At 45.4% G+C, this 10,320-nt stretch overlaps 2 protein-coding genes across 2 annotated transcripts in view; one reads left to right on the plus strand and one right to left on the minus strand.

The window, feature by feature from the left end:
- LOC139313469 (zinc finger protein Xfin-like) overlaps positions 1 to 4,395 on the plus strand; it is a 36,644-nt gene extending 32,249 nt beyond the window's left edge. The window contains exon 5 of the mRNA XM_070939073.1: positions 342 to 4,395. Coding sequence (XP_070795174.1) covers positions 342 to 4,269 — 3,928 coding nt within the window. The 3' untranslated portion in view covers positions 4,270 to 4,395. The remainder of the gene's footprint in view (positions 1 to 341) is intronic.
- Positions 1 to 10,320, minus strand: part of LOC139310059 (uncharacterized) — a 649,177-nt gene that overhangs the window by 385,175 nt on the left and 253,682 nt on the right.

The raw sequence follows: 10,320 nt of genomic DNA on the forward strand, positions 1-10,320 counted from the left end.
TGAAAACAACCCTTTGCATTGCTCAGAATTTGTGATTGACCCAGTCAACAAGTGAATTTCATCATTGAATGGATATTCGAACTTGGATCTGGGTAGTTTTCCATGTGTCGTGATCAATGTAAGAGCTTCTTTGAGTATTATGGCATGTTTTCATTTTCATTGTAATGCAAAAGTTTTTCTTTTTTCCTCATCTTCTGCAACAATTTCATGCATATACATTTATATTTGAATCTTATAGACAAAGAAGATGGCAGTGAGCACTCTGGACAACTGAGGATAACAAGCAACATTGAACACCAAAGCAAGTCAGTCCAGAACAAAATATTTTCCATTTCCTTCAGAGAGTCACACAATTATTCATCTTCCTCAGTAAGTGAGAGAGAAATAAAAAAAAATCAAGAAGAGGTTTCTGTTTGTGGGAAAAGCTTCAGTAAGAATTCCAGCCTCATGACACACCAGAGGACTCACACAGGAGAGAAACCCTTTGAATGTCCTGATTGTGAGAAATGTTTCAATGATAATTCCAGCCTGGTTAGACACCAGAGGATTCACACAGGAGAAAAACCGTTTAAATGTCTTGATTGTGGAAAAAGTTTCAGTCAGCATTCCAGCCTCATGACACACCAGAGGACTCACACAGGAGAGAAACCCTTTGAATGTCCTGATTGTGAGAAATGTTTCAATGATAATTCCAGCCTGGTTAGACACCAGAGGATTCACACAGGAGAAAAACCCTTTGAATGTCCTGTTTGTGGGAAAAGTTTCAGTACCAATTCCAACCTTGTGACACACCAGAGGACTCACACAGGAGAGAAACCTTTTGAATGTCTTCACTGTGGGAAAAGTTTCAGTAAGAACTCCACCCTTGTTCAACACCAGAGGATTCACACAGGAGAAAAACCCTTTAAATGTCCTGACTGCGGGAAAAGTTTCCGTCATAATTCCAACCTCATCGGCCACCAGAGGATTCACTCAGGAGAAAAACCCTTTAAATGTCCTGATTGTGGGAAAAGTTTCCGTCATAATTCCGACCTCATCGGCCACCAGAGGATTCACACAGGAGAGAAACCGTTTGAATGTCCTATTTGTGGTAAAAGTTTCAGTAACAATTCCAGCCTGGTGACACACCAGAGGACTCACACTGGAGAGAAACCCTTTAAATGTCCTGATTGTGGGAAAAGTTTCAGCAAGAATTCCAACCTGGTTCAACATCAGAGGACTCACACAGGAGAGAAACTCTTTAAATGTCTTGTTTGTGGAAAAAGTTTCAGTACCAATTCCAACCTTGTGACACACCAGAGGACTCACACTGGAGAGAAACCCTTTAAATGTCCTGATTGTGGGAAAAGTTTCAGCAAGAATTCCAACCTGGTTCAACATCAGAGAACTCACACAGGAGAGAAACCCTTTAAATGTCTTGTTTGTGGAAAAACTTTCAGTCAGCATTCCAGCCTAATGACACACCAGAGGACTCACACAGGAGAGAAACCCTTTAAATGTCTTGATTGTGGAAAAAGCTTCAGTCAGCATTCCAGCCTAATGACACACCAGAGGACTCACACAGGAGAGAAACCCTTTAAATGTCCTGATTGTGAGAAATGTTTCAATGATAATTCCAGCCTGGTTAGACACCAGAGGACTCACACAGGAGAGAAACCCTTTAAATGTCCTGACTGTGGGAAAAGCTTTAGTAAGAATTCCAGCCTGGTGACACACCAGAGGACTCACACAGGAGAGAAAACCTTTAAATGTCTTGATTGTGGAAAAAGTTTCAGTCAGCATTCCAGCCTAATGACACACCAGAGGACTCACACAGGAGAGGAATCCTTTAAATGTCCTGATTGTGGGAAAAATTTCAGTCAAAGTTCCTGTCTCATTCTCCATCAGAGGATTCATGCAGGAGAGAAACCGTTTGAATGTCCTGTTTGTGGGAAAAGTTTTAGTCAAAATTCCCACCTCGTGGAACACCAGAGGACTCACACAGGAGAGAAACCTTTTGAATGTCTTCACTGTGGAAAAAGTTTCAGTCAGAACTCCACCCTTGTTCAACACCAGAGGATTCACACAGGAGAAAAACCCTTTAAATGTCCTGACTGTGGGAAAAGTTTCCGTCATAATTCCAACCTCATCGGCCACCAGAGGATTCACACAGGAGAGAAACCGTTTGAATGTCCTGATTGTGGTAAAAGTTTCAGTCACAATTCCAGCCTGGTGACACACCAGAGGACTCACACAGGAGAAAAACCCTTTAAATGTCTTGTTTGTGGAAAAAGTTTCAGTACCAATTCCAACCTTGTGACACACCAGAGGACTCACACTGGAGAGAAACCCTTTAAATGTCCTGATTGTGGGAAAAGTTTCAGTCAGAATTCCTACCTGGTGACACACAGAAGGAATCACACAGGAGAGAAACCCTTTAAATGTCTTGTTTGTGGAAAAAGTTTCAGTCAGCATTCCAGCCTAATGACACACCAGAGGACTCACACAGGAGAGAAACCCTTTAAATGTCTTGATTGTGGAAAAAGCTTCAGTCAGCATTCCAGCCTAATGACACACCAGAGGACTCACACAGGAGAGAAACCCTTTAAATGTCCTGATTGTGAGAAATGTTTCAATGATAATTCCAGCCTGGTTAGACACCAGAGGACTCACACAGGAGAGAAACTCTTTAAATGTCCTGACTGTGGGAAAAGCTTTAGTAAGAATTCCAGCCTGGTGACACACCAGAGGACTCACACAGGAGAGAAAACCTTTAAATGTCCTGATTGTGGAAAAAGTTTCAGTCAGCATTCCAGCCTAATGACACACCAGAGGACTCACACAGGAGAAAAAACCTTTAAATGTCCTGACTGTGGGAAAAGCTTTAGTAAGAATTGCAGCCTGGTGACACACCAGAGGACTCACATAGGAGAGAAAACCTTTAAATGTCTTGATTGTGGAAAAAGTTTCAGTCAGCATTCCAGCCTAATGACACATCAGAGGACTCACACAGGAGAGAAACCCTTTAAATGTCCTGATTGTGAGAAATGTTTCAGTGATAATTCCAGCCTGGTTAGACACCAGAGGATTCACACAGGAGAAAAACCCTTTGAATGTCCTGTTTGTGGAAAAAGTTTCAGTACCAGTTCCAACCTTGTGACACACCAGAGGACTCACACAGGAGAGAAACACTTTAAATGTCCTGATTGCGGGAAAAGTTTCAGTCAAAGTTCCTATCTCATTGGCCACCAGAGGATTCATGCAGGAGAGAAACCTTTTGAATGTCTTCATTGTGGGAAAAGTTTCATTACCAATTCCAACCTTGTGACACACCAGAGGATTCACACAGGAGAAAAACCCTTTAAATGTCCTGACTGCGGGAAAAGTTTCCGTCATATTTCCAACCTCATCAGCCACCAGAGGATTCACACAGGACAGAAACCGTTTGAATGTCCTGATTGTGGTAAAAGTTTCAGTAACAATTCCAGCCTGATGAAACACCAGAGGATTCATACAGGAGAGAAACCCTTTAAATGTCCTGACTGCGGGAAAAGTTTCCGTCATAATTCCAACCTCATCGGCCACCAGAGGATTCACACAGGAGAGAAACCGTTTGAATGTCCTGATTGTGGTAAAAGTTTCAGCAAGAATTCCAACCTGGTTAAACATCAGAGGACTCACACAGGAGAGAAACCCTTTAAATGTCCTGACTGTGGGAAAAGTTTCAGTCAAAGTTCCTATCTCATTGTCCACCAAAGGATTCATGCAGGAGAGAAACCGTTTGAATGTCCTGTTTGTGGGAAAAGTTTTAATCAAAATTCCCACCTCGTGGAACACCAGAGGACTCACACAGGAGAGAAACCTTTTGAATGTCTTCACTGTGGGAAAAGTTTCAGTCAGAACTCCACCCTTGTTCAACACCAGAGGATTCACACAGGAGAAAAACCCTTTAAATGTCCTGACTGTGGAAAAAGTTTCCGTCATAATTCCAACCTCATCGGCCACCAGAGGATTCACTCAGGAGAAAAACCCTTTAAATGTCCTGACTGTGGGAAAAGTTTCCGTCTTAATTCCAACCTCATTGGCCACCAGAGGATTCACACAGGAGAGAAACCGTTTGAATGTCCTATTTGTGGTAAAAGTTTCAGTAACAATTCCAGCCTGGTGAAACACCAGAGGACTCACACAGGAGAAAAACCCTTTGAATGTCCTGACTGTGGGAAAAGTTTCAGTCAGAATTCCACCCTGGTTCAACACCAGAGGATTCACACAGGAGTGAAATCCTTTTAAAGTCCTGCCTGTGTGTTAAGGTTATTGTTGTTGTGTTACCAACCAGCAGAGTAGATTGCACAGAGAAACGTTGCTGAGAGCAATGAATAAGAGATAAGCAAACTGGTTTATCAAAAGCTTACTTTATAGTGGAAAAACAGTTTCATAGTCTTTAAACAAATTCCAAGTCTTTGCCAGTAAATCAGTCCAGTAGTTACAGAATCTTCTTACTCAACAAACAGTAGTTGGTTAGAATAACAAACTCACTCTGGTTCACAAACCACGATGGTTGCAGATCCATCCAATGATAATTAGCAGATAACAACTCCTCTCAATGGTAGCTTATCATCACAGCTTCATCATCAACAGCAGCATCATAGCAGCAACCTCTCAACAGCATATCATAGCAGCAACCTCTCAACAGCATATCATAGCAGCAACTGAACACGTTGCAGTACCTTTGCTTAAATATTCTCACAACCAGTAATTATGTAATTACAGCATGACTCAGCATTAAAGCCACATTATACAGTTTCAGCTTAAAGTAACAGTACACTTATATTGCCTGGACAACATAGTTAGGCTCAAACCATATCCTAACACTGTGGAAAAAGTTTCCGTCAGAATTCCAACCTCATTGGCCACCAGAGGATGGTGCTTCAGGAAACCTTCCACCCTTATTGCACACAAGAAAATCCACATGAGGCCCTAAGTGATGAGTGTAGACGGGAAAGAGGAAAATAAAAAATTGCAACATATAAGTTTGATAAGAAGTTGCTGGAAGAACTTGCTGGATAAGAAGTTGCTGGATACAGGTAGTCCTCGACTTATGAATGTAATGGAGCGTGCCCATTCCACCCGTCACTCGAGAATTCGTGGGAGTGAGTCTCTTACATTGAACAACATCACTCCCTGCTTTGGCCCTTGCATTTGCTGCTTTCTTGTCCCGCATCAGCCTGACGAGACCTCCGGCACCAAGAAAGCTGCATGCAGTTTCTCGGGACTGCTTTCTCGTCGGCAAAGCACTTGAGGATTGCGTTCCTTTATGCTTTGGCAGCCCTTTGCAAAAAGTTGCTGGATATAGGTAGTCCTCAAGTTTCAAATGGAGTGGATGCTGCCCATTCCATCCGTAACTCGAAAATTCATGGGAGTGAATCTCTTACATTGAATGACATCGCTCACTGCTATCGCCCATGTGTTCAATTAGTGAATTTGAAGACATTTAACTCCTTGTCCAAGAAGCTTCTCCAGCTCTGAAGAAGAGCTGAAGAAGCTTATTGGATGACAAGCAAAATGTCTTCAAAGAAAAACCAGAAAGTCCAATTGCCTCTTTAAAAAGCACCTTTGGGTTCTGTTTTAGGCACAAAGCCATCTCAGAGACTTTGACCTATCCTGTCCTCTCAAGCCTTGGAAAGGGGAAATCGACTTTCAAAAAATCTTGCGAAGGAAATTGCAGGGAATACAGGATAACTTCCCAAAACCTATTTTTGCAACTAAGCGAACCTTGAAGAGGGAACCTTGACCTACTTAGCTTCTCAAGATTAGGGAGATGCTGTGCCATAAATATTTATGAAGTTCTTCTTTGTATGCAAAGCCACTAAATGATTTCCAGCTTCATCCTATCAGTAGAATAATGAAACACTAAAGAATAACTGGGAACATCCACCTTCCAAACCACATCTAGATAGGAGAGATTCGTTCTATCTGCATCCTTGCAGAGCCTAAATCTCACTAGAGGGAAGACTTGCTCTGAGCAGCCTTCCCAATCTCCACAGAGTTAGATTTATTATTCCCAAACAGTTTGGGCAAAAGACTTGGAGGGCACTACTTTGCAGAAAGCTGATGTATAGATTTCTGCACTTTCTTAGGGGTGACTCAGTGGAGATCAAAACCTCTCTACATCCCCAAACTTTATGACTGATTTCCCTTGTCTGCCAAGGATTTAAGACCCAGGAGAATCAGTGGGTCAGAGGCTCAAAGGGAGCCAGCTTCATTCGTGCTACCCAGAGATGGTTCCAAGCACACCCATGCTAAATGCCTTGTGTGTCTGTAACTTTGCATACACAGAAGTCTCCATTAAGTCAAAGCGAGAAGGTCACATACCCAGCAGGGCTAGAAAAGGGGGCTTAACAAGAGGAGATGACTGTCTGTATATGGTGAGAGAAATGTTTCCAGAAGGTATTTCAAAGGGCTGGTAAAAAAAGATTGGTAACATAGATGTGCATGCAACAATGTACCACTCTGTGTTTGATATGCGTTCCTTTTTTTAATTGAAAAATTTAATCTAATAAAATGTACAATGGGACTAAGATTGTGATTTATGCTTTCTCAGGAAGCTTAGGTCAGAACAGAGATGGGACCAACAGGCCATGGTTTTCATTGCTTGGAACCCAGGGATCTCATATCCCACAGCAGATGTACAACAGGAACACACACATACACACTCACTATAGTTTGTAGGGACCCCCCCCCCAAGCTCCTTGGAGGGGAGTCAAAAGTTACCTCCTTTTTCCTGCTGCTGTACATTCCCTGGGACAGGTTTCTCTGAGGAAAAACTGTTGATGGTGGGAGACACACACACACACACACACACACACACACACACCATCTCACTGAGAGCAACCTGACTACTTCCTGGCAGTCAATGGGGGAGAAGAGAGGTTAAAAAAAAAAGCATAAAGTAAGGGAATATTGTGGCCAAAACATGCCTCATCTAAAGCAACCAATCACTTTGAAGATTCAACATATATTAAGCATGCAAACAATCACTGTGCACAATGGATTCCAGCAAAGCATTGGCAGCTTTCTGAGCAGCCCCGACCTAAAGCAGAACCGCATCTTATATACCGTTGGCCCACTACATTAGGAAGAGGCAAGCACCCTACAGAGTACAGCATGATGTTGGAATGTTTTTGATAATCTCATTTTTCCCTGCCTATGGCTCAGTGGCTAAGACGCTAAGCTTATCAATCAGAAGGTCGGCAGTTCAGCGGCTCAAATCCCTAGCATTATGTAATGGGGTGAGCTCCCGTTACTTGTCCCAGCTTCTGCCAAACTAGCAGTTCGAAAGCACGTAAAAAATGCAAGTAAAAAAATAGGGACCACTTTGTGGGAAGGTAAAAGCGCTCCATGCTTAGTCATGCCAGCCACATGACCACGGAAAAAGTCTTCAGACAGTGCTGGCTCTTCGGCTTAGAAATGGAGATGAGCACCGCCCCTAGAACCAGAAACGACTAGCACGCATGTGTGGGGGGAACCTTTACAAGATCAGCAGGGCAACTATGCTCTCTGTGAGATATGGTCAGGGAATATTAAACATTTTGATCCACTGGTCCAAAAATTCCTGTCTGATTCTTCCCCCTGTGCCCACGCAGGCCCAATTCAGCTTCTTGTCAATGTTTACTTACAACAAGACTTTAAGAAGTCTATACAACTATTGGGGTGCAGGAGCACCTCAGACATTTACTAGTGAATGTAACTCAATGGTCTGTGTGGATAATCACTGGGACTTTTCATGACTGAGTGGAGAACACAAACTGTACCTCCCTGCTCTTAACCCAGCACAATATCCACCCTATCCAATGCCCTCCCTATGCTCAGACTGAAGAAAATGGCCTTAGGAGCAATGGTGGGTTGTTCCCGGTTCGGTCCCATTCTTGTGAACTGGTAGTAAAAGTGGCGGGAAGCTCCGCCCACCCGTCCGGATGTCATGATGGACAATCTGCGTCTGCGCAGAAGCACATGCACGCTCCCATTGCAAACCGGTAGTAAAGGTAAATAGAACCCACCCCTGCTTGGGAGATATGCAAACTCCATTACTAAAGAGGTGAGGAGAAAACATCTCCCAAGTCCATAGCACACGGATCCTATTCAGAAGAGACTCAGACAGACACCTCCCTAATTCACAGGAGTATAAGGAGGGAGGAGAAGGTACAAAGAAGATACTTTACATGTGTTTTCATCCAAAAAGGAAACATGACACAACTTATCAAAAACAGAATCATAAGTGTCAGATTAGGAATGCAAATTAAAATATGGAAAAATAAGGTAAGAGAACACCTGTCAGCTCTAGACCCGTGATGGCAAACCTATGGCACGCGTGCCAGTAGCCATATCAGTGGACATGCCAGCTCAGCTCTGGTGTGCATGTGTGTGCCAGCCAGCTGATTTTCGGGCCTTTTGGGCCCACCAGAAGTAGGGAAGCGGGCTGTTTCCTGCCTTCGGAGGGCCTGGGTGGAGGCGTGGGGAAGGCCTGTTTTTCTTTCTTACCTGGCTCCAGATCCTCTCTATGCATCTGCGGAGGGCGAAAACAGCCTTTCCCGCTCCCTCGGAGGCTCTCCAAAGGCCTGAAACGGCCCATTTCCCAACTCCCAGTGGGACAGGAAGTGACGTTTTTTGCTGTCCAAAGCCTCCAGAAACTCCTAGAGAGGCTCTGGAGGCCGAGGACAGCAAAAAAGTTACTTCCTGCCCCACCTGGAGTTGGGAAATGGGATGTTTCAGGCCTTTGGAGGGCCTCCAAGCAAGTGAGAAAGGCTGTTTTTGCCCTTCCCAGATAAATAGAGAGGATCTGGAACCAGGTAAGAAAGAAAAACGGGCGTACCAGGCCATCACGTGCCAAGAGCGGGGGTGGGGTGGGGGTTAGGTGCGCATGCGCAAGGCAGGGCGCATAGAATTATCAGTGTGGACACACATGTGCGCGACCCTCCCCTTGACTTGACTTGCTTGACTTGCAGGGTCAAGCTGAGGATTTTGTGCAATTCCTGCATGATAAAGTCGCTCGGATTTGGGAAGGCTTGGACTGGATGAGTCCAGGGGAGGAGATGAGGGTGGGTCTTGAGAATATTATCTGGGAGGAGTTTGATCCTGTGGCTCCCGAGGATTTGGACAGGGTTCTGGGTAAGATTAGTGCCGCCACATGTTTATTGGACCCGTGTCCCTCCTGGTTGGTACTGGCCTCCAGGGAGGTTACAGGAGGCTGGCTCCAGGGAATTATAAGTGCTTCTCTGAGTGAGGGTGCCTTTCCTGCCGCCTTGAAAGAGGCGGTGGTGAGGCCCCTCCTCAAGAAGCCATCTCTGGACCTGACTGAATTAGCTAACTACCGTCCGGTCTCCAACCTTCGTTTTGTGGTGAAGGTTGTTGTGAGTGTGGTGGCACGACAGCTTCCCCGGCACCTGGATGAAGCTATCTATCTGGACCCATACCAGTTGGGCTTCAGGCAGGGGTACAGCAGAGAAACAGCATTGGTCGCGTTGGGGGATGATCTCTGGAGGGCTCAGGACAGGGGTTGCTCCTCTGTCCTGGTCCTATTAGATCTCTCAGTGGCTTTTGATACTATCAACCATGGTATCATGCTGCAGCGGTTGGAGGGGTTAGGAATAGGGGGCACCGTTCTGCGGTGGTTCTCCTCCTTCCTCTCCGACCGTTCGCAGTTTGTGTTGGCAGGGGGGCAGAGGTCGACCTTGAGGCACCTCACATGGGGAGTGCCACAAGGGTCGGTCCTCTCGCCCCTTCTGTTCAACATTTATGTGAAGCCGCTGAGTGAGATCATCTGTGGTTTTGGGGTGAGAGTTCATCAGTACGCTGATGATACTCAGCTGTACATCTCCACCCCAGACCACCCCAACGATGCCCTTGATGTGATGTCTCGCTGCCTGGAGGCCGTGCGGGTCTGGATGGGGAGAAATAGGCTCAGACTCAACCCTTCCAAGACAGAATGGCTGTGGCTTCCGGTGTCCCGGTATAGTCAGCTGGTGCCATCGCTGACTATTGGGGGTGAATCTTTACCCCCCACAGAGAGGGCTCGCAACAAGGACTCACGGCTGTCTTTAGAAGAGCATATGACGGCCGTGGCCAGAGGGGCTTTTTATCAGGTTCGCCTGATCCGCCAGTTGCGGCCCTTTCTGGACCTGGACACCCTGTGCATGGTCACTCACACCCTTGTCACCTCCCGGCTGGACTACTGTAATGCTCTCTACATGGGGCTCCCCTTGAAGAGCACTCGGAGGCTTCAACTGGTCCAGAATGCAGCCACGCGGGTGGTTATGGGCGCACCCCGTTACGCCCACATAACAC

This window comes from Pituophis catenifer, unplaced genomic scaffold, assembly GCF_029215685.1.
Source record: "Pituophis catenifer annectens isolate HBS135680 unplaced genomic scaffold, rPitCat1.0.hap2 SCAF_2, whole genome shotgun sequence".
Taxonomy (NCBI): Eukaryota; Metazoa; Chordata; class Lepidosauria; order Squamata; family Colubridae; genus Pituophis; species Pituophis catenifer.